At 37.3% G+C, this 25,743-nt stretch overlaps 1 protein-coding gene across 2 annotated transcripts in view; it reads right to left on the minus strand.

Moving 5' to 3' along the window:
* ADCY8 (adenylate cyclase 8) overlaps window positions 1–25,743 on the minus strand; it is a 116,411-nt gene that overhangs the window by 23,540 nt on the left and 67,128 nt on the right. Inside the window, exons 6-10 of one of the 2 annotated variants that reach the window (XM_085053581.1) lie at window positions 23,313–23,471; window positions 19,026–19,296; window positions 13,148–13,345; window positions 6,847–6,947; window positions 455–656 (exon numbers count right to left, since the gene is read on the minus strand). In XM_085053581.1, the coding sequence (XP_084909707.1) occupies window positions 455–656; window positions 6,847–6,947; window positions 13,148–13,345; window positions 19,026–19,296; window positions 23,313–23,471 (931 nt within the window). The remainder of the gene's footprint in view (window positions 1–454; window positions 657–6,846; window positions 6,948–13,147; window positions 13,346–19,025; window positions 19,297–23,312; window positions 23,472–25,743) is intronic. The other variant, XM_085053582.1, reaches the window with a different exon arrangement.

Consider the following 25,743-nt stretch of genomic DNA (forward strand, 5'->3'; position numbering starts at 1 on the left):
AATCAGGACTCTATTGGGATTTTTTAATTATTATTTTAGTAATTGTTTTATTTTTCTTAGTTATCTAAATAATAGTAGAACTGTGAGATGATCTGAGAACTTAGGAGAGGAGGAATTTAAAATCTATAAGCATTATTTAGATTGACAGTCTTTAAGAAAGTATATCAGCATGTCAGAAAATTACAAAAGGTTCTCAAAGGGTGGATATATTGAAAAGACAGTAGAAAAAAGTTTTAAAAATAGATGAAACACATAAAGCAGAAATAATTGGATATTTCAGAAATACAGAGATTAAGCAATAGGTTGAGTTTCCTGAAGCTGTGATACTTTGCCTTTTCTATATTATCTAAATCACAGCTGGCTTATAGACACAGTTAGCAAGTCCTGCAGTAAGCTTAGTAATTCATAAATCATCTTTTCCTGTGTGATATTCCTTGGTTCCCTATAAGCTTACAATATTGATGATGGCTCCAAGAAAATTAATCAGAATGGATGCAAATATAATGACATTCCTTGCCAGGTAGGTCTCATTAATCCAGCAGCAAGTTTTCCGGAGCATTAAGGGTAAACATTTGTAATCCTCTGCCGTGGTGATCAGCACAAGAGCTGAGTGCAGCATAATCAGAATAGAAAACTGAATCACCATTGGTATCACTCTGGGAAAAAAAAAAAGAGAATCCAGCATTAAACCTCAACACCATGCCACAGCTAATGAAAATAAATGTGTAAACAGGTAAGGCTAGGAAAAACCAGTTGTCATAAATTTAAAACAATTAGTCTCAGAAAAAAGCCCAGAGAGAGCAAAGTTTTGCTCCTGTCCCAAAGGTCTGCCATTGCCTCACACAGTTCCTTGCTGAGAAACTGCTGTTGAATTAAAAAAACAGGGAAATAAATCATTGCTAGTGCCTGTAAATGTCTTTGTAGAGCCCGAATGGCAGGAATGTCCTTTCTTTTGTGATTCAGTTGTCCCTTAATTTTTTTTTAAAGCAGTTCTAATGAACCTATAGTATCCTAAGGTCATGTGTGTGTTAATTGGTTCCCACTCAGACTGGTTTTTGGGCAGTTTAGTAGAGTATTATTTTGTGTACATCACAGGTGTCAAGCTCATGCTGTACTGAGGCTCACAGACTCTAAAGTGAGAACAATAATGCAGCCTGTTTCCTGGCGTAAGTCAGGATATAATAACTACAGAAATGCAAGATTCCCTTCATTTTAATGATTAATGGGACAACTGCAGCTAAGAATGTAATTGGTTTCTAAAAAAGCAAAAGAGCTGATCTACAGTTTTCATGGAAGTCTTTTAAAATAAAGCATATGGAAAAGTGTTCCATATTCCAGATGTTTAAATGAAACCTTGTCTGGCATACCCTGTACACTTTGTTCTTGCAAATGTGATCTTTAGTCAAATATTGATAAGTGCATACACAAAATAAGTAGTTTAATTTTTTTGAACATACAATTAAATCCCATAATTTCTTTTAGCCTAATTTTAATATTATATTGTTTAAATTTATTCATTTTTCTCATTTAAATTTGGGACCTGAAGTCAATACACAATAACTCTAATGCATCAGGACAGAATAACATGCAATTTGCTTCAAACTTTCTTCTCTATCACCTACTAAAATTAATGAAGCTAACACAGAAGTATGATCAAGGTGTAAGATATTTAGAACAAAATGCAAACTTCTGAATAATTTACAGTAGTGGAGCTGTGGCTTATATGTGCAGATACTACTCTCAGAACCTCAAAATAATTGAGATTTGCAATTTACAAGTCCAGAAAAGAAGCTGGGTTAAAAAGATAGCAAACAGGAAACAAGTCTATTGCCAACAGAGAGTTTTACTTCTGGAACATGTCTGAATTGCTATTAGTGAGATATACATGTGTAAGAGGATTCTTTTTCATAGTACTAAACTATATTTTAAACCATATTGTAATGAAATGTGAAAAATATCAAAATGGAAGTTGTCTTCCCAAATTTATCTTCCCCAAAAACCAAAATAAGAAGAATTGCACATTAATTTCTATTGAGAGCTTCTGTGTAGGAATAGCTTTGACACTGTTCTGATGATATAATATTAGTATGAAAAGTTATCTTCACTTGGGTCAGCATTTCCCTCCAACAAGATTTGCCAGAGTTTTGTATGTGAGTTAAATACGAGACACTCTGGGTCTTCCCCAAAAGAGTCTTATGCTCTCCACCAGCTTACCCAGAAGTACAGCTTGGTTTTGAAAGAAGGAACAACGTAGCCAGTAAAACCAAACTGCATTATGAGGGGAAGAGTGAACAGTAAAAAAACAAAGTTTGGAGCAGGAGAAACAGATTTCATCCTGTGTGACTAAAATTAATTTTGGCAAGAGTCTCAGAACTTGCTGGAAGTCCCAAGGTTATCAAGAAGAGACAAAATCCATTGATGTCTTCAGAGTAGCTTCTGACCATGAAAATATACAGGAATCACAGAATGGTTTGAATTGAAAGACACCTTAAAGATTACCCTGTTCCAACCCCCTGCTATGAGCAGGGACATCTTTGAATAGACCAGGTTGCTCAAAGCCTCATCAAACCTGGTCTTGAATATTTCCAGGGATTGGACATCCACAACCTCTCTGGGAGACCTGTTCCAGTGCTTCACCACTGTCACAGTAAATAATTTATTCCTAATATCTAATCTCAACCTCCTGTCTTTCAGTGTGAAGCCAAACCCCCTTGTTCTATCACTATATGGCCTTGTAAAAAGTCCTTCTCTACCACACTTGTAGGTACTGGAGGTCCTATAAGGTCTCCCAGGGATCTACTCTGGCCTGAAGAACCCCAAATCTCTCACCCTGTCTTCACAGGAGAGGTGCTGCAGCCCTCTGAAAGATGAGGGAGAGACAGTCAATAAATCAAGGGAAAAGCTGGACAATGTGTTCATGGAGAACTAGTCAAGGGAGTCAGGAGGGATCATCAAGAAATCTGTGAAGTTTTGGATATAATTCCTCTCACTGCAAAGCAGTCTCAGATTTACGCAGATAGAAGGCTCCTTGTGATTCCCTGATTGACCCATTCTCCAGTGGCTGTGCTTCCATCCTGGTTTATGGACCCTGACAGAGTCAAGTAAGATTAATTCCTTCTGTTTCCCACAGTACAGCAGCATTCTGCAACAGCCTTCTTGCTTTGCAAAGCCACGTGGCTGCAATCTGATTTGGAACTGATAGTTTCTAACTATATCTCAGATATATATATATATAGACAGTCTATATATGCAGATGTAGCCTACCAGCTCTGCTGACCTAGCCTGACCCAGCTCTGTACAAAACCAAATTAAGGCCTTCAGAAAGATTAGGATCTACCCTCAAGAGGTCAGGCTTGAGGACACTAAACATTAGTTCTTATTTTGGACTGCCAAACTCTACATGTAAGACCCATGCTGTTGAATTAAGGTACTAAAAAGGGAGCATCTACAGACCTAAGTCTGGGATATAAATCCAAAATTCAGAGTAACCTGCTTAGGCGCCTGAGAAACTGAGACTTTTTATTTGTTCACAATAGATTTTTAAGCAACAAAAATTCTTCCACTGTAGCTGATCAATTGAAGATTGATGTGTTTGTCTCTTGCCTAAGCCTGCTTGATTTAAAAACAAAACTGAAGCTGGCACAGTACGACTTCTTAGATGAACAATCCAGTATCTGTGCTGAGATTTTGATAAGAGCATGCTGACAGGATCAAGTACAGTAAAATACATAGACAAGGTTAGAGGAATAGGAACAAAAAACCCATGATCCTTTGTCCATGAACTTCTCCCAGATCTAGGACACCTGGCTTGGATCACCCCTTCATTCAAGAAGACATTCAAGACCAATTGATTTTCTTTTAAGGGGTTCCCTTACTGCTAAGATCAAGTGAAGTTTAAAAAGAGCTTTTGCCTTCCCTCTTCCTCATGTGCAGTCCCAAATCTAGTGACTTGAGCCAAAAGGAAAACTTATGTAAAACAGAAGATGCAGGTGTTTAAATTAACAACAATTTGAAATCTGCTTTTTTTCCTGACACAAGAATAACAGAGTGAAAAATGGGCAGAAATAAGAGTAGTTCAGCAGTCTACTCTAGTATGATCTACTGCCCATGTGAGCATACAAAAAGTTCATTGTAGGAAATAAATGAAACTCCCAGGCCTCTCAGATGGAGAAGATGAATCACTGCAAGGTTGGCAATGTAATATAATGGTTTCATAGAGGATAATTATGGTAAAAATACGGCATTAATTTATCACACTTAGAGTAATTTCCCCAACTCAATGTTTCAAAGAATGAGCACTAGTGCAAAGATTTTTACATTCAGTGATGTGTCTGCCCTGTCAGAAAAGAAAAAATGTATGGATGGATCAAATATTTATCCCTAGGGAGATAGATGTAAACTGAGATAAAATTATGAAGCTTCCATACTCACTAGATTTGAAATATGATTCCCTTCTTTAACACACAGACTAAAATTAGCTCTCTGGGAAACTCCCTGAAAAACGTTTATAAGATATATTCTATCACAATTTGAATAGCATTTTCACCGAATTTTCAGAAATCACCAAAAGACTCAGCTCAAAATATATGCACACATCTACTTAAGCAAATATAAATCTCACCATTGTTCAACAGAAATCTGAAGCATTCACTGAAAAATTCCTATATGTGTTTTTAGGAAATGGGTAAATTACCATGAGGAGTGAATTCTATTTTGTTAGTTGCTACTTGGAAATTGTTTCTATTTTTTCCACCCTTGTGATAGGGAAGAGAACACTAGTATTTTAATTTTCTGATATTTGCCAGACGTATAACAAATGAACATGCAGTTATCTCAAAGATTCTCTGAATCCAAATCCTTTCTAACTTTGTGATAGTTGGTCCAACTACTCATGCTTTGAATTGCTTTTAGAACTGGAATTTAGGAAATTTGAACTTCTAGATTATTTTCTCATTCAATATGCTTAAGCATATTGAACTTCTCACTCAAAACCCCTATCCTGTTATTTTAGGGTTGCTCATCTGTTGACAGGCATGCTTTTTAAAAAACTGAAACACATTTTTTTTTAAGCAGACTATCAGCACTTGTAAAAACAAGACCAAAATTTGTCTCCTTAAGCCTTGACAGTGATCTTCAGCTCCTGACAGAACATAAGAACTGCCGTAAAACATCCATGTGTCTCCAAAACTTCTCTCACAACAGGGGTAGTGGTAATATGTCCTTTCCCTAAATATCTTCTCAGGTTCCAGCAATCAACCTTTAAAGGTGTTCTTGAAGACAAGGGCATATTTTTTGAAAAACTTCTGCTGATCTTTTCTTGTAAAATTTATCTAATCTTCATTTCAACCTATTTGTATTTACAGACTCTTTAACATTCAGTGACAAAAAGGTCCTCAGGGAAAAACACAAGATGAGAAACTAGGAGGTGAGGCAGCTGCAGGCAATGTGTTTGTGTGACTCCCTCCCCCTCATTCCAATGGCACTAGACACCCTCACAAGAATTAACAGAGATGAATCTGTAGAGACAGAAAAAACTGACTTTTTTAATCTTTTTTTTTTTTTTTTTTTTTTTACTGTTATGGCAGTGATTGATATAGCAGCAGAAATCTTTTTGGAAAATAGGTTCCATTAATAAGATCCATATATCTTCTTGTACATATTGAGGAAAAAAATAAGAAAGAAACAAATGAAAACTTCTACCAGAAGTGAAGAATTTTGAATGTGTATTGGGAGAAGAGCTTCTGAAAAGCAAGCAAACTTACTAGAGGCAATACAGTACATAATGACCAACAGAAGGTCATGTACTACTCTGGGTTCTTTCTCAGCTGAGAATTACAAAATATATGAGACACCACTGCTACAGAATGCAGTTGTCTGATTGCACCTAACCAGCACTTTGGTGTTCTTAGACATCAGCCTGGTGACTCACGTCTTCCAGAGACGATTCAAGAAATCTTGCTGCACTACTGTAACACAATAAATGTCTTATTTCTGGTACAAGTAATGTATTTTCAAAGTTACTCTGCAGTCAGCCATAAATTAAGGTTCATCTGCATGTTAGAAAATGCCTGAGAATTATGTTCATCTAGGGATTTCTGTTTTAACATTTCTCTGTCAAAGACCAAATGGGACCAGAGGGTTTTCACAGTGGCAGTCCTGTTGTAGAAAATTGACCTCAGTCCTTGCACACACTCTTGTGATCTCGTTATTAAATAGTAGACAAAAATGCCAAATGACAGGTTTGAGTCTGTGAAATGCAGACACTGAGGTCTCATCATGTCACATTATCATCACCTTGATAGGAATATATTGCTTGGTCAGCCCCAAAGAAGAGCAGAAATGAAAACAGATCTACCAGATCACCTCTGGGCTTATTAATGGCCTGAGACTGCTTTTTCCCAGCTGGGCAAATCACATTGCCAGCAGCAAAGCAAACTGCAATTTTGTTACACAGCATTTATAAAGCAAAACTGAGAGAATCACTGATACCCAAGGTGATTACCAGTCACTTAGGGAAGAGGCACAGTTATTGTTCTGGATCATGTTTCACCAGGACACACTGTGTCAAATTTTTGTAACCCAAAATTTCCACTTATATCAGTGGTAGCTCTACTTGAAAACACAACATAATGACAGTAGATGCTTCTGCTGCACTTGAAAATATGTAGCTGCAGATAAACTGATAAAAAAACTAGTTAATATTGAAAAAAAGTGAACAAGTATTACCAAACACTTCTGGGGAACAAGCAGATTTTATAGGTTCATTGCACATCAATCCTAGAAATGTTATTCCACTGTGTCCCCAAGACTGTCTTCAGATATATAGAGATATATTTCTGTATTTACCTGGAAGAAGGGAGCAAGCTTTGGATAGCTGTGATAAATACAAGAACAATAAATGCACACACCAAGTTTGACTTGAATACTTCATCCCGCATTTGAGAATACTAGAATAAAAAAAAAACACACAGAAAAGTAAATAATCCATTAACCCATGCAGTATTTTCATAAAGACTGATGCATATAGGAGACATTGGGAAAATTATCACAAAGCACTAATAAATCAATAAATCTGAATTTGTGTTTTAAAATCCAACACAACAAATAAATTATTAATAACCCAGTAAAATACTTTAACCAAGAGAGCAAAACTCTGTAACTTGCAATATAAAGTTGTTCTGCTTGGCTCAAAGTTATTTGCTTTAAAAATCCTGAGGAAGATACCACGAGTTTGCACTGCTGAGTAGAATACTAAACACTTAATTGCTTAACAAAATGCTTAATAACCAGAGGAACCATGAGTTTCCTCACATGAAGACAAGCACTGGAGTCATTTGCGACTCTGCATGCATGATGGCACAGAGATGTCTCCATGATGGCCCAATTGAGGCCACTCTGGGTTTTTTTCTACTTTTCTTTTTTAAGAAAAGTACGTAGTTAGGCCATTCTGTGACTATTTAGGATGTTGGTCATAAACTCCAGAACATAACTTTTTCAGAGGTTGTGTGCAAACTTGGCGATATGGGCATTCTCCAAATGTAAAAGACTATTTGAGGTGCGTTATTATAAATATTTATTGAAAAATATTTTTCTCCAGCATATCAAACCACTAAGAAGGCTACCAGGTTCCCTTTTTATCAGAATTACCAAGGAAAGGAGTAACAGATACGTCAATGGACCACAGTGGATCAGTTAAAGTGGAAACATTAACCAAGTCCTCAGCTGGTATTTGTCATGGCTAATTCAATTAAACTGCAGTTGTTTACAGCAGATGATTATTCCACAGGAATTTTTTTTTTTAAATTCTCTATATCCTATGTGGATACCACCAAATTATCTTTGTCTTATAAGAAATCCTGCAGAGGCTTGCCCCACTCATTTTTCCTCCTCTGAATAATAACTTCATTTTGTCTACACCTTTGCAGTTTTAAGGGGGATGAACAAAAGGATATCAGAGTCAAAGCAATACCAGATATCAGAATCCCTCTCCAGAACTTTGGAAATAGGGCAAACTGCTGTTATAAATGCCTAGGAAGCATTATAATTGGCAATAAAAGGATTAAGAAATGTGTCAAGAACACACATTGAGATAGTACAGCTATGAACTGGATTTCATAGCTAATTTGCTCTTGAAGAGAGATCCTATCTAGACTTAGACTGTACTCCCTACATGGACCTTTGGTCAGGACATCATCTCAGCTATAAATATCCTGTCAAAACAATCTCAAGCTCTCAAGATGGAAAAAAAGGATTCTCACTTCCCTGCTCCCGTTGATTTTGAGTTAGACAGGAGGTTTATTTGTTGGTGTCCCTCATTTTGACTCCTCTTCTCCTGTGATTACCTTGTGTCTGCTGCTGGCAGTATCACTTTGGCATGATTTTTTATGCATGATTTGGCATGATTTTTATAATGCTCACAGGTGATTCTACTTCATTTTGCTGCTGGAAGCACAGAGGCACTGACCCTGATTTCATGTGCAAGGAAACAGAACTGCATCAGTCTAAGTAAATAATGGACCAGGGCTTTTTTCAAACAGGGAAAAAGAAAGGTGCGTTCCTTAAAAAAGAACACAAAAGCCCAACTGATCCATAGGGAAATTAAGGCAAACTAGATGAATGAAACACAAACATAGAACGGCCTGCTGTGTTGAGCATTATGTCAAAAGGATGGATGCTGTGTTCTAATCAGTAACAATATTGTGATGAGGAATTGTTGGCATCCCCAGGCAGCACTGACATAAATGATAAACACAGCAGTTCTGTAGCAGTCTGCCCCTTAATGACTTGGAGAAGTAATTGAAGGACTCAAGGCCCTTTAAAGAGCATGGGGAGGGACTCAGCCAACCAGAGCTGTGTAGAGTGGTAGGAAGAATCATGATGTGACCTTGCCTGCGGTGACAACCATCACTGCAGTCTCCCACAGACCTGGGATGGCTTGCTCGTGGCACAGGGAAGGTTCCCATGGGGCTTGGGCCATTCTCCTGCACTGCTGGGAGGGAACTGTTTATCCATGTGCTTGCCCAGCCTGCTGGCTGAAACTAAGAAAGGCCAGGTTTCTTCTGTTGAGTAAAGCTGCTCATTCCCTAGCTTTTTTTCCCAAGGCCTCTTTCAAAGAGGAGCACCTGCAATACAACAGGCTTTACATGTTCCCCCAAAGAAAATGTTTGTGCACTGGGAGGAAGGTTTTTGGTGTTCTCCTCACTGCACTTTGACTCAGATGGGACCTTATGGGTGAAAAGGGAGACCAGGTTATTTTTCTTCAGAGTAATGGTGGAAGAGCTTCTGCAATAGAGGAGTGGGACAGAAGATGTCTCAAGAAGTCTAAGGCAGGAGAAGAAATGGACTCGTGAGAAGACCAAAGAGTAGACACAGCTCCATTTGCTGACCAATGACAGAAAAGTTGCTAAACAGGGACAGAGGTTGCCCAGTATCTCTTGCAGACCTCCTTGCAACTGGAAATTTCTGGGTTAAAGGAAGAAGGTGATGCCTGTGTCTGCTGGGATATAGCACACAGGAAGAGCAAAATTGTTTTCCTACTCATCTAAATTCTATTTATCCTACCTGTCAGAAATTCTGAAACAGGGAAACTCAGATATTTAGGTCTAATATTTGAACTAAGAAAACCTGTACTTTGAAATTCAAAGCTCTTTTGATATTTCCAGTGTGCTTAGCTCACAGAAAATATGTAAACACTTCATGTCTAAGCCCAGCCTGATTTCTAATCGAAGTACAAATACACAGGAAGACTTTGACTATCTTTATACAAATCTTTACATTGGAAACTTTCTTTAACAAAACCCTACCAGCATGTAAAATTCCCTGCCCTGTACCTATGCTTTACGCTGTATGAAAGTACATGACATGGATATTTTCAAGTCACTGATATTTAGGCAGATCATCATGATGATATATTTTAATTATTGGAATAATCCAAAGTATATCAGATTTTCCTATGAGTTATTATATATCTGTAAATTTTAGTGTCTTTTCACACTACCATCAGAAGTACTTCCCTGTGATGATTTCTAGCTCCTATAAGCTATTTGTGGAAAGAACCTCTAGAAAAATTGAGCGTGAATTTTCTCTAAATGTCATATGAGGTGCTAATGAGTGAAATACAGGTTAGTAATGACTATTCCATTTGTGTAAAGAATCTATAAAATATATCAGGTGGGGATCCTGCACTAATCCTATGAAAAATGAAGTATTGCAGAATTCATATGGAGATACTGCCTCAGGGATATAACCCATTCAGTAATGGAACTGCTACTGCTGGCTGTGGAATACATATTTTTTCCATCACCATAGAAAGACAAAGAGCAATGAGATAAGAGAGGAGTGGGAAGATGTTCCAGTGGTTTTAACTGCAGTGATATAGCAGTCATTTAAGCCAGTGTAAACCAGGATCTGTGCAAGCTCCATGGTAGTTTTGTGAATGTTGATTCCAGAATCGTTTTATTTTTTTTTCCTAAACTTCTGAAATCCTAAAGGGAGCAAAACAGAAATTTCATTGCTAGTGTAAACCTGATGTCTGGAATTGTTTTATGGTGAAAAAATTCAAACCAACCCATACTGTTTAAACAGAAGTCCAGTCTGATATTTCAGTTCTATTTATGTCACCCCACGATCCCTCATCATAGTAATCTTGTTACTGATGCAGGAGGAATAAATATAGTTTATTGTTCATGTGGTTGCTCACTTCTCTGTCGTTTGAGGTACAGAACATTAGCACAATTCTCATCAAACAAGGTGAAGGTAACACTTCTTGGCCAGGATCTCAGCTATGGGTGCTGTTTTTTCTGCCTCCTGTAAACTGAAGCCCGGGGCGAGAGGCACTTACAGATGACAGAAATAAAGATTTGGCAGATGCCAGAGCTGCCTGAAAGTGTGATGGGTAAATGAGAGCGCACGAGATTTTACGTGGGGAGGGTTGCTTTCCTTCAGAGCTCCCTCTGGCTTGAAGCTGTCACCGTGCTGAGCAGGAGGTGAGTGGCAGCCAAGGGGAGCAGCTGTGGGAGAAGGGAAGCTCACAGACACTGACTGTCGACTCTCTCAGCCACACGACGGGGAGCAGCTCAAGGTGCTGCTGGAGAAGGTCATGTAAGCAGTTGCAAAATGTTAATGGCTAAAAGAAACCCCATAATTCCAGACTGAAAGGTTAGGGATGGGGGGAGAAGAGGGAAAAGTCTGCTTAAATAGCTTTATGATACTCCAATTTGAACCTGAATTTGGTTTGTTTCCTAAATGGACCAGAAGAAGGGAGAAAGTGGTAGTAACATAAGATAGCATGGAGGAAATAGCTACTTTCTGTAGGATAATGGTTCAAATATTGCTTATTTTCATTACTTCCTGTAGCCTATGGTTAAACAAGGAGGTTATAAGGACAAACCTTTAACTACTGCACAGGCAGACAGGAGGGAAGGGACACAGTGACCCACAAGACAATTGCTCCTGTCTACAATAAAGATGACACTATGATTCATCTTCCTTTAATCCACGTCATTCCTTTGTATCCTGGTACATTCCCCATCACTATCTGAGTGCACTCGTGATGTCTCAGCACCCTGAACAAAAGCAAGGAGGTTGCTGACCAGAGGCTGTCAAACTGTTGGAGGTGGATGTACCAGAACAAAAAAACAGTGGTGATATTTTTTTAAACTTTACTCCTACATAATATGAGAAACCAGACTAATTTATGAAACAGAAAGAAGATTCAGTCACCTTTACTGAAAGGATTTTGTGTTTCTATTGCCTGTGCCTGCTGCTTGGGACTAAAACCTAAGGAAATATTGAATGAAAGCATCATTTTCCAAACACTGCAGCCCAGCTCACCACAAAAAAATTTAAGTATACCATCCCCCACCTAGGTGGTTATATGCTATTTTGTCCAGGCTCTTTCACCATAGTTTTTTATCTGGTGCCTTGAAAAGATTAAAGATTACTCATGACTTTTGGGACTTTAGGTAGTAATTCACGTGATATTGGAGATCTTGGATTTCACTTCCTCTGAGTCCTTGTCAGCTTTGCATGATGACTGCACTGAAAGAAATATCTTCATATCTTCTGTTTCAGCAGATAATTACTTATGGATAATTTGCTTTTGGGGTTCTACCTCATGTCTCAGTGTAAATATCCTTATGGGGAAATGCAATGTTTTATTTTTGTTTTAACAAATATTTCTTTTTCTTCTACAAGATTACTTGTTCAATAAGGGCTTACATATACTTCAAGCAAAATTTTTCTTTTCCAGTTGTCTTGATAAAACTCTCACCAATGAGCCTTCCTGGGGACTAGTCTCCATAAATCAAGTAAAAAAATCTGTTTCCTAGTGGAAGTTAAACTGATGATGGAGAAGTGAGCCTCCATGCTTCCAATTCCCCATTATTTTTATTTCCTTTCAGACATAGCATTCCAGACCTGTTGTTGTTGCACTGTAGTGGCATATGAAATTTTCAATGAAAGTCAATGAAATTATTTGACATCTGTGCAACCTCACCCCGTGCCATCAGCTTTCAAGGAGTGTTCTCCCATTACCTTATCTTTTAAAACTTATAACTTACATCTGGATGTAGACTGAAATAGAAATTAATGAGATCATATTGCTGTTGAGAAGCAGCAAAGACATGAAAAATAGTTAGCTCCAGATATTTTAAGAAGGATATTTAAAACAAAGATTTGAAAAATTATTATTGACTTGAAATAAATATTGCAGCTGCATAGAGGACATCAGAGGGACTCTATGACTAAATGGAAGGAAAATTATATTTTTTAAAGAGAAATGTCACTTTATTAATATGCTCGATCATTGTTAGTGCCAAAGTTACCTCTCATCTGACAGAAAACTTCTTGTACTCAATACTAAGTTCAATCCTGGCAAATTTGGTTGCTGTTTTCAGGAATTGAGTTTGCTTATTGTACGTATTTTCCGACAATGAAATGCAATCATTTCAGCATTATAACACCTGCATGATGTTACTGTGTATTATGAACTCTATCTCAGCCCCACCTTCTGAAAACTGAAACCAAATGAAAAAGAAAAACAAAGCAAGAAAAAAACAACACAAGCCAGAACCTACAGCTTCTCTACTTCAGTGAACATTTATTACAATTTGAGTTGTGAATAATGAAGCTACCAAGCCCCAGCTACCTTATGCTCCAGGCTGGAGTCTTTAAACATCAGTGAAAAAGGCTTGATATGCTCTCTTCTCAATTTATCGCCACTCCGTAAGTCGATGGTGTGCTCTATTCGCTTGTTAATTTCCTCAGGCCCAGACTGGACATGCAAAGCTTGTGCAAGATGGTTTGGAAGCAGATTTATTGAATTTCTTGTTAGGGCAGCCAGAGTCTAGGGGAAAGCACATGCAAACAGAATAAACCTGCTGGTCCCCTTGGGTTAAAAATGCAATGTTTTAGTTCATGTTGCATTGCAAACCATTACAGCATTCCATGCAATTCATTCAATGAAATCTATAGAAGTGTAAAATAATAAGTCTGTTCCACTAAACACATACAGTACATGAAGGAGAGCACTTTAATGCCTTCTTTTTTTACAAACTGGGAGGTTTGTTGCTGCACTGAGCATTAGGACTACATTCCCCTTTCCAAATCTGATATTTAATTAGTAAAGCATGCATGAGGGGAGTACACACACCAAAATCACTGCAGGGTATCTGACTCAGTGGTGTGTTTTTATAAAAAGGAATGGAAGTCATATAAAACAAACCCCACAAAACAGGAGTAATGAATTTTTTCTTATTTTAAAGTTACTGGATGTGTGTAGTTAAGGAACAGATCAGTTAGTCAGGAGTGAAGAAGGTGACATTTCTGATTACTTCAGCATGGATTTTAAGGTGATATATTCTTCTTCACTACTGGTATATTTCAGCCAATCTAGATTACAGTTAGGCTACATGATTTAATTTAACTGTAATTCATATTATTATTTAAAATATCCTCTCAAATGCATTATTCCTTTGGTATTTCATTGAGTAATCAAAGGAAAAAAAATGAAAATACTTTTGCTTCACAAAGGAGTTCTAGAAGAGATAGTATGAAGGGTGTTTCAACTTCAGCAAAGTGTTAGAGTTTGCTTTCATAAGGAGAATAACTCATTCCCATTTCATGGTGTCATTTCATGACACAAACCACAGTGAAGCAGCTCTTTCCCACTTGAATGGGAAAATAAAGTCTACTACTGTGATATTCCCAAGGGTTAAGAAATGTTAATGAATGGAAAGGACGTAAAACTTCATACATCATAGCATGAGACATTTCAGCATTGTTACGGATGGGAAATACAATTCTGCCTGAGAAAAGTTATTCCATAGGTCCTTCCTGAAAAGACCTTCAGCTAGATCTCCTATTGGGCATGGTTGAAACAGGAGTTGAGGATGTATTGTCACCAGATACCCCTGGAAAGCCAATCCTTTTGTATCATGGGATTACATACAGCAAATGCTATAGGGAGGTTTTCCTTGTTCATATTCAAACTATAGTCACCAAACACATTCTGATTAATCTTGGACAACACATGAAAACACAGGTAGGGTCTCAGGTAGCCACTGCCAAAGCCCAAGGAACAACTTTCCTTACAGTCCTAAAATCAAGCCCATGGACTTTCTGTACTCACAGAAAGCATTTCATAATCCATTTTATTATAGGTAATTTAAGATCCCAAAATACAGGCAGAAGAATACATCAGGATTGAAATATTTTCTCTGTTCAAGTGAAAAGCAGTTTTCCTGTTTGTTTAGTAGAAAAATGACTACAATAGAGAAGCTTTGAGAAGACACTCTGCTCAATTCCTCCCTTCTTCCATCTAGAAAATCAGGATCATCAACATTTGGAGAAAAAACCCAACAGTATCAAAGAAACTTTCCTCACACTAAACTTTCAGATATGTCTGAATTCATATGTTGGCCTTGGTGAAAACAATCAAGTCAAGAGGATAAATACTGTATTATTACATGCTGTGACACTATTTAAGTTTAAGTACTCCTATCTCTTTTAAACTGAGCTATGAAGAAAAATTCCTATCAATTTTTGGTGGCTGAAAGGGCACAAGTGGGTCAGAAGTCCCTGTTAAAGGATGACATAACATCAGATGCTGGTGTGTAAATTGATTCCTCAGAATTAGCTTGTATTTCTACTTCTCCACTGGAAGTGAGGGTGGAGAATGTCCCTAATGTTTTTTATTGGGCATTGTCTTTTATTTACATGAGAAAAATAATCTCAGTTCATTCTAGTAAGTAATTACATTTTAGTAAAACTTCTATTTTAAGCTGTTGTTGATAGGAACATTTGTCTTCTTGCTGAATGTATGAAGTGTTTTACAGCGCATGGTAGATGAACATGACATAATATCACAACTATGGCCATGATGTCTGTAGTATTAGTGCAAAAATAGACTCTGAACTTGCATTTATATTCAAAATATAACAAGGAAATTCATATTTGCGTTTCATAGAGTTTTCTGTCCCTCACATACAACACATACTTAAGAAAACTGCTTCCCTGTAATTAGATATAACAACAATGAAAGAAAATCATGCAAATTATTGTCTCAAGAATATGTTCTAACCACATTTTGTCCCTTATCCCCCTCTTTGCTCTGCACCTTTTAAGACTTCTTTGTGCAAATAGAAAGAAATATTGATTCTTCCTATTATCTCTCCTACACTTTTGTGAGCAGCTCTATGGGACACACAGTTGTGAATTCTACAAAGGGCTTTTGAAGTTTCCTGATGCTGACAATAAACATTCATCATACAGGAACAAACACAAAGTTCTGTTAAAAAAAAAAGGCCTAGCCAAACTTGCATCTCAAACTGAAAGAACATGAATTAAAACAAACAGATAATAAAACTCCAACTTCAGACATATTTTACAGAGACTTTAAAATGTAGCTTAGATTAGATTTTACTTCTTTCCTGCAAAGTTTTCCTTCAACAACTTCAAGCATCCTGTTATCAACAAGAAGGGAAATTTTTAATGATTGCCCTTTAGAAAACCCTAGGAAGGTTTCAAATTATTTTTTTCATACTGCAAGCATCAGGTTTTGGAAGGAAATAGGAAAATAAAAGTTCACATGTTTAAAAAGACAGGTTGCAGATAGGATTTAGTTCAAGAGGAAGACACCTAAATAAGGGTTTCTACATGTTTGGTGTCTACATGCTCAGTGTCTAAACTCTGTTTCTGCCAGTAGACACTTCAGAGGCTTTCAGTTGCCCAGCTGTGTGTCTGTGGTCAGCTGAGATGCCTCAGGGAACTGGACAATAGCCAGGAGACAGCAGATGTGGCACAAGACACAAGGCCACCACGTGCCACTGGTCAGTGATGAGGACCAGCTGGTGTGTGCTGGGGTCTCTCAAGGAAGGTGCCTTGGATTTGAGCTGAATTCCACCCTTTTGTTTAGACTTGTCTTGGCTGTCTTTTATTATAATTCTTGTGCTCACTGTTAAGCCTCATGGCAACCACTGCTAAGATATGCCTATAGAAGACAGAGATTTTAATTGCTATTTTTCCTAATTCACATCCTGACAGGCCCATCAGGTGCCTCCAGCAGCACTCACAGTGACCACATTATGCTTTCAGCTCCTCCTTTGGTAAGGCACATGGAAGAAATCCAACTTTATGGATTTCTATGAACTCCTCCTAGAGGAGGAGGAGGCCTTCAATCTCTTGACATAAAATAACTTCTGTTCAACTTTCTTTGCTTTAAGAAAGAAGCCCAGATGCTTGTTTGAGTAACAGAAAACTCCATCCATATCAGGCATGTCTGAATTTCAGACAGCCATTTGCACCCTTGGCTTACCTTATAATCAGAGTCAGGGCATATAGTATTAAAGGGGCTGTAGACGTAGTTTTTATTAATAGATGTGACTGCCTACATAAAAAGTGGTTATTTATTCCTTACTCATATAAACACATCTCCAATTCACTGTCTTAGGCTGCCCTTCCAGAGTTTGAGGTAATGAGTCTGGATTGGGATAAATTTGAGTTTGGGATAAATTTGAGTTTGGCATAAGAACTCACCAGAGACTTCTTTCCACATGCTTCCTAACATAACTAGAGTTAAAAGTAAGATAAATGTGATCAGGTGCTCAAATTTTGTTGTAACTTATATTGCATAAAGAAATAATTTAAATTCTATTGGCAAATATTCAAACATACAGAGTGATTCATTGTTGGGTTGCTGCTACTGAGGATTGTCAAAGCCCGCCGCTTACAGTGACCTTTAAGCTGCTTAATTAGTGTTATTAAATGCTTATTCTGTCCAAGACTGACACACCTTTGGAAAAAGCTTCTATATCCTAGTATAATTTAAATCTATCATCTGAATTTTTAAGGTAAAGTACATAATTTATGAGCAAGACTTCCTATTGTCTCAACTGTAAATTAAAAATTATGTAATAATTGAATCATATGTGGAATAGTAGATTTTTTAAATCTTGTCTCCATCAAAAGGCTTATTGTAGGACTGCATAATATAAAATTACAGCTGTTTCCAACACCACCCCAAATTCTTAAAAAAAACAGTGAGAAACTGCTCTGAAAGTGGATTTTTTATTGCCATAAGACAAAAACATTTTAAAGCAACTGTTAAGCTATGCCTATTTCAAGGCCTTTTTACTAATATTGAGCAGGAGTTGATCAATAATTGAATAAAACCACTAATCCTTTATTTCATTCTTTGTCTTTGTTAGCATCATGGTCAGGTTTAGCTGAGCAAATGACCAAGAAAATGATAGCCTACTCTGCATAGATTTTTTGAGCAACAGAAACTCTCATGTCTCAAATGGAAAGAAAAAGAGAGCAGAAGATATTCACAGCATGCACCCATACCCCTATTCCTAATGAAATGACAATATAGAGACAGGTCAACAAAATACAGAGAGCACTGTAAGGCAGTGTACATGCAGATACACAGATGTACAGAACGTATATAAAACAAGTGTTTTATATAACAGCAAGCTATGCCATGCTGTAATTCAGTTCGAAGAGATGACAACACTGCTGTGGGCTGATTGATTGTGAAATTTTATCACTTCTGAGCACATTTGTGAGAAGCAGAAGACATTTGACAAAAGCAAGACCTCCACACAACAATGTTTAAGGTTCAACGGACAGTTCAGACAAGTAGGAATAAGGATGTGCAGCAGAAGAAAGGATATATAATGTCAGTACAGACCCTCAAAGAAAATGAAAGAAAACTTCAGCTGACCTTGCTTCATAAAAACTCGTCAATCTTTCAAGTGCAGTGAAAAGAGTGGAGTCTGAGGACATTTTAACCTTTCCATCTTTAATTCCTCTAAACAAGCAGACTTCACAAAACAATTTATTTTTACCATGCAAGAATTGTTGGTTCCCACGTTGCTGGCAATTAGCCATGCAGTGCTTTTGGAAAACATCTGATCAGGAGCAGTTGCTATTATCTCATATTTCTGTTGAGCTACAGATGTCTTTAGAATCTAATTCATCTGTTAGTTAACCTTAATTATATCTTAGAGTATGTTTTTAATATTTATTGTTACAAAGAGTGAAAAGTGCACAACCTGATTTCACAAGGTGCTTTTTTTTTCTTCCCTCATTTATCAGTAAACTACTTTATGCTTTTTCCTCTTGCAAAATGTCCTTTCCCTCATCCCTCTAATTTGATGGCTCTGCTGTGAAGCTATGCAATGAGATATACACTCTGAGCAGAACATTCCACTGTTTTAGTAACATTAGATTTATTTTTAATTACTTTTTGGAGTGGTTCAATTAAAACAAAGCTGTGCAGTATTTAATTTCAGTTGGGAAAAGGAAAAAAAAAACAACAAACCCAAATTCTCTGGTTCACTGACATTTTCCCAGTTTGGATACGTGATATTTTCTGCCTTGAAACAATTTTTTCAATCCTCTGCTGTTAGAGTACATGTTAGAATAAAGGTTAAAGATGAATTTGTCTCCTCTGAGGCCTCCATTATTGAAGTGCACTCAATCATGCATTCATACTCAATGACATTAAAGGAAGTTTGACTTACGTTTTGTTTTCCCACTATGTTATCAAATGGAAGTTCTGGGCTCCAGGATCCTTCGGTAAATGTAGCTCCACTGTTTCTCCTGTCAGAGGAGCTGACAGCCTCTTTCACAATATCTTCGGGTAAAGTCAACAGACTCTCCTCAGGTTGTTTAATTAAATAAGTCTCAATGTTATGTTTCCTCAGGAATTCATTGCGCTCTTTGCCATGCCCTTCTTCAACTTTATAATCCCCATTCAGGCAGTCCAGAGTGGCTTTGGAGATGTGAATCCTCCTGCATAAATGAAATAAGTAATAGAAAATACTGATTGTGCTGTAGTAGACATAGGTTAGAAGGAGGTTTTTGAACTCTGCATATTGTTTAACATCATGGATAAATAGGTTTTCTATTGCAAACAATGAAAATTACATAGCGTATTCAAAAACACGAGCTTTATTTGTGGTCAAGTACTCTCAAGACATGTTCACATCAACAGGATGCCATCAATGCACAAAGTCCTATCACAGGAAAAACACTTTGACATTCACACTTGATATCTTTGCTCACAGTAATAGTGTAATGGGAGACCTTCCTGAGTAAAATGGTATGCTGAGTGAATGAAAATTGCACTTCAGGGAAATATGTTGAGAGAAAAATATATGGTAGGAATTAGAGCAGTTTATGTGAAAGTCTTTAATTTCTTTCCTGAGCTAGCTTAGACATTTGAAATTAGTGGTCTGATTGCACCTGAAGTGAATTAGGAAAATAGGGGAACTATGCAAAGGCAAGCGAGGTAGTAATTTTTATTAGGACTAAGCAAAGAGTTCAATAAGCTTTGGCCAAAGTGAAGTTGAATTTAAGAGATTACACACAAAAGAGCTCAAATTTTGCAATAGTATGATAGGAATTTGGATGTCTTCCAACTAAACTATTTCTAACTAATCTTCAAGTTCCTACACACAGGGTAAATTGCAGATAGCTATAGAACATATCAACATGGTCACCCATGCTATACTTTACAATGCAGCATCATAAATGCAGCAAGAGTTGTTCATTAAGCATTTATCTAACCCAAGCAAATAGTTGTAATGACTCTTTAAACCAGCTCATTTTTTAAACTTTGGGTGTATGGCTCTTTCTGAAAGACAGACCTGTATACATATTCCTAAAATTCAAAGTCAGCTAAAATTCTTGATCCTTTCTTCCTGACACATGCTGAGGTGATTTTCTCAGGGACCACAATTTGGCTTCCCCCTGTGAAGAAAGTGGTCCTCTAGCACACCCCTTGGGGACTTCCATCTGGAACTCAAAGGATGCCACTACAAAGTCAAATTGAAGAATATTTTGGTGGAATAAAAGACTATAAGTGCATATATGATGTTTATGTATTGCCAGAAAATAAAGTGGTGGTTGTATTTAAGCAGTGTGAAGTTCCCAGGAGTATCAGAACTTGGCACAAACTGGCAATGTGGAGCATTAAATATCAGCAATTAACTAAAAGATCAAAAATTTGTATCCCAGCCATTTTTTAAGCTGTCTCAGCTTCCCTGCTTTTTCCCAGGTTTTGTACAACTTTCTGAAGTCATGCTATTATAATGATCACAGAGATTAGTAGTATTTTGTAGTCAAAAATCAGTAAAACTCATGATAAAATACAGTAAAAATGTTTCTCAAATATAAGCAAATTTTGGCCTGGACTTTAACAGTAAAGTATGTGGCCTCTCAGAAAGACAATGCATTTCCTAGCTCTTAGAAATCTAAATAGGTTAAATTGATTTAAGTAAAGTGCTAAACTAAAACTAAAGGGAAAAAAAAAAGAAAGAAAGAGAAAGTGATACACTAGTTGCCAGGGTGACTATCTCTGTGTTTATATTTGACTAATATAACTTGGGAAGGTTGTGTTATAAAGCCCTGAAATATGGATTTTGTGATGGATATGATAACAGCTTTAAGCAGAGTATGGAGATAGCTATTAATGTAGTATCCTTAAATAGGCCAAATATTAATAAATAGCTGTGAGATTAAAAGTGTTTTCTGGCTTCACCTTTTGTATTGCTTGCTTAAAAAAACTTAAAATGTGGAGAGACATCTTTTATACAAGTACAGTGGGAACCTGAGTATAGAAAAATATTGAAAAATATTGAAAAAGGTATAGCCTGACCTACTTTTCTACCTCCTCAGGCCCACAGTGTTAAATGATACCTGCCATTGAGATATCATTGAAAAGTAATTATTACCTAGGTTTTATGCAATTTATTACAGGAGATTAATACCTTCATACACCATGGAAAGACTATTAGAAAATGGGATCCTGGCAGAAGAATGTCACTGAAATAACACCGTACGATCTTACATGGTTTCCCTCTCAGGTGTTGGGGACACATTTTTTACTCTCAGAAAACAAGAAATTGCCTTTTTTTTTCTCAGTGCTCCTGACTACCTTCTCCCACTGCAGCTGTTGGCTTTTGCTCCTTCTGTCAGGGGCAATCTCTCCCTGCATCACCCATGCTTATGGGGTCTCAGGGGGACATGCAGCCATAGAGGAGAAGAGCTGAGGCTCTTCTTTCCTGCTCTCAGACTGGGTGAAAGGATCTTCCCCATTCTCAGCTGCCTCCTCCACCATGCCCTCAGGAAAGTGCTGTGGTTCATCTTTGCTCCTTTCACAGCGTGAGAGCAGGACTGCTTTCCTGACAGGGAAAGGGCAGCTACCCCAGGGCAGCTTTCCTGATGAAGCGGCTCTAGGAATGGTAATGACCTCAGTATTACAGCAAGCAGGGGGATTTGAATGCTGGTGACAGGGAGAGGCTGAAATGAACTTAAATGCTCTATTAAATCTGTTCTGCACACTAGGAAACTCTGATGTAAATCACTATTCTGAGGGACTTGGTTCATTGCTGTCACATACAGGCTTTGTTCAGCTGGCACACTGATATCCAGGAAATCACTCTGATAGACTTAAAACCTACCAGGCATTTTATCTACAGCAAGGCTGTGCATTTTCTGGGTTATTCATTAATAGCTGTCTGACTTGCCCACATTAACAGCAACAGACTGCTTTTTGCAGGTGTGGATGGTGAAACTTAGATGATCAATTTGCTCATGCTAGCAAAGCATCATCTTAGTCATCTGGGGCTATCATGTGGGATAAGCAGCAGGCAGTGAATTTTTTTCTGAAATTTTATACAGGGATGACATATGCAGAGTGCAGAAGTTGTTCTCCGAGCATGAAGAGTTTAATTTTCTGCTGATTCCAGACTATATCTTAGAATAGAGGTTTACTATGTAGAACTACAGAAGGGGTCTGCATTTGCCAAATATGAAGCAAATTTCCTTCCAGCCTCCTGGGAACATGACAGCTCTGACAGATCCCGATGTGTGTGAAGGGAGTACAGCACATGACTCAGTTTTGATGACTTAAAATCTCTATCATTCAAGGTGACAGAACCACTTAACTTTTTTTCCACATAAAGATGTCTGCTGCTATTGCTTCTAAATTCCATGGCTAAAAATAGAATTGTATAGGTGATCTTTTCTACATCTTTCATCAATGGGAGGCAGAACTGAAAGTGAACAGAAGATTCCTGCAATCACTACTGTTGGTTCAAATTTAGGATTTGTAACTTCCAGACTAGCATGATATGTAGGCCATATCAGGCAGAAACATTCAACCTTTAGGTGAATCAGCAACATCAGACACAGAAAAAATAGGCATCTTAATGGAAAACCATACATTTTCACACATAGACAGGTTAAGATAAATGTCTCAAAACATCTACTAAAGCATCCAATTATTTTAAAGACTTCCTAGAGAGCCTGCTGTTCATAACAACTTGTTATTAGCATATTGACCTATGAACACATCATTCTTCCCACACTTTGTGCATTATGAAATAAAAGAAATTATAGCTTTGTGGCTCATAGTAGCATTTGAATGCAAAAGACAAGAGAATGAAGCCTGGAAAATCTCATGAATGGTCAACACCTAAATGGGAAATTTGGGCTGCTTCTAAAGACTGAAAAAAAAGACTAAAAAAAGGCTGAAAACAAAAATTTTTCTTTTTCAGAAAGTCAAGGCTGACAAAGAAAAATAAATATTTTTGTCTTGTCTTTTTAAATGGCTCTGCAAGCTGACCATTTCTACCTTTTTTGACTATAGCTTCACTAATCCTTGCCAACTTCAAAATAGCAAAAAAAAAAAAAAAAAAGGTCATAGTTGACGAAATAACGTAAGACAGTTAATCTGTTGGCAAGGTTAACAGTGTAATGTGCTGGCAGTGTTTTCTGACTGTGGGAAACACACATTGCCTTACCCAGGAATTCCACCTGACTCGAGTTTGTTTGCAATATCCACGTCCCATGACCAGACATCAAACTGCCACTTCCGCAGCCCCAGCACTCCACACAGAACCGACCCGGAATGAATCCCTATTCTCATGTCAATGTCATGCTTCGTTCTCGATCTGACATATCTGTTAAATAGAACACACAAAGGGAAAAAGACCAGATTTATGAAAGTATATGCCACAGTTTTCCATGTCTTTTTGAAAAGGGTATGACGTCAATTAGCTGTAAAGTGCAGTCTAGCCTGTAAAATGAAGAAAGAGCTTTCTAAGAAGCAAGGGTACAGGTAGTGATAAAATTACTCTAAAAGCCAGGTTATCATTAAGCACTTAATTGCATGCATGGCTCAGTGGCACTTTTATTATTCTGATCAGATAGAAAGAGAGTTAAAGGGAGAGAAAAAGATATCTGAGTGAAAGTATTTTGTTGCACTTATTGAGTCCTTTGGCCTGGAATTATAAAATATGGTTCAGGAACACTATGGAACAATCAAGAACAGTATGGATGGTTCAGGAACAGGGACTGTTTTCATCAAATCTGTGTAATCTTTTGTATTCTACCATATTTTTTGAATAATTTTCAATTTTTTTGAAAAACATTGTTTTGTTGACTGGAATTTTCCAGAGCTACTTTTTGTCAAAAGATTAATTATTTTTGGTAGATTTGGCCAGAACACCATTTGCTCTGACAAACACGTGAGTTTAAAATCACTTTTGTCCATTCTGTGTGATGGCAAAGAACATCTCACCTCTCAAAAGTAAACACATATGGGCATTTTTTTTAAGTCTTAATCTTTTTTAAGTCTTTTATTTAGAATTGAGACTTTGTCCCAGCATTGTTTTCAACTAGTATGTCTGTTGATTTTAATGGGAAAATAACTGTGTTCAAATCATATCTTTCTCTTCTGATATGAGACCACACACATTGTACAGAGCATCCGGAACTCTGGAATGTCTCAGACCTGGGACTTTTTCCAAATCAGTATTGAGATCCATGAGAACATCAGTGCTCAACACTCTTGGGTTGGACTCAGCAATCTTTGGAGGTCAGGCTCTTCTCCCAGGCAGCTATTGAAAGGGAAATGGCTTCATCATTCACCAGGGAAGGTTCAGGTTGGATATTAGGGAAAAAAATCTTCCCTGAAAGAGGGTTCACCATTGAAACAGGTTCTTGAGGGAGGTGGTGGAATAACCATCACTGGAAGTGTTCAAAGAGCAAGTAGATGTGGCACTTTGTGATATGGTTCAGTGGGTATGATAATATTGGGTTGAAGGTTCAACTTGATCTTGGAGGTCTTCTCCAACCTTAGTGATCCTATGATTCTATCACCTTGGGAAGATCACAACTAAAACAATTGAGCTTTATCCATTGAAATGACAAAGAGACCACTTTTCCAGTTCTGTTTGTGTGACAACAATTGTTTGCACCAGAAAGAGTATTAGAGCTCATGTTCATTAATCTTTGAATAGTTTGCTCAGGTTTGGAAAAGAACATTGCTACTGCTGGTCTACAAACCTGCTGTTTCTCTGTAAAAGGACTCAGCTCTACAGTCACTGAAGTCAATAGAAGCACAGCAAGATCACACCACAGAGCAGGCAAAGAGTAAACAGCTCTATTTCACAGCTCTGAAGTTAACTACCATTGCCTCAGATGCCTCAGTAATGACCTTGACAGATCCTCTCCAGAGGAGAAAAGGGTAAATTGCTTACTGCATTCAATACTTGAGCTTTCATTGTTGCAATAGAGAATCAGCTCAGTTTGTAAGGAAAAAAATGAAAAGAGCTCTAAAATGGAGAGAAATTAGTTGTATAAAAATGTGAAGAATTGAAAATAAGAAATTAATTTTTTCCTTTCCTGAACATATGAAAACTTGGAGAAAGGCAGACATATTATAAGTCCCAGTGAAGTAGTTTGCCTACAAGACCTGTTTATCTTATCAGAAAGCCAATACAGTTCAGATATCTAAGAGAAAGAGGTTTTAAATACTTAATCACAAAATAATAAAAAAGAAGCTTTCAAAAGGCATTTATCTGTGTTCTTATACTTAGAGTTTATAGTTTTCATTTACAAATTTCTTCATTGCTTTGCAAGCAACAGGGCTTGAAATATCAAAATTAAACAATCACCTGTCCCTGGAAGATGGGATGTGGAACTCCTCCACAATGAAGCACTTTAAGTGTTGTGAGAGCAACTAATAGCAGTGAGACCATTGTGATTTTACTTTATTTAGAAGAATTTTTATATGCTACAAAAATATCTAAACTGACACTCATAACTGTCAGAGGAATTATCACACAACTCCTCACATGATTATTTCCTCACTCTGCATTTTTCTTTTCTTCAGACTAAGATAATTATGTCTCATTTTACATCTGATTTCCTTATCTTGAAAAAAAAGAT

The sequence above is a fragment of the Lichenostomus cassidix genome, chromosome 2 (genome assembly GCF_008360975.1).
Source record: "Lichenostomus cassidix isolate B80296 chromosome 2, HeHo_3.0, whole genome shotgun sequence".
NCBI lineage: Eukaryota > Metazoa > Chordata > Aves > Passeriformes > Meliphagidae > Lichenostomus > Lichenostomus cassidix.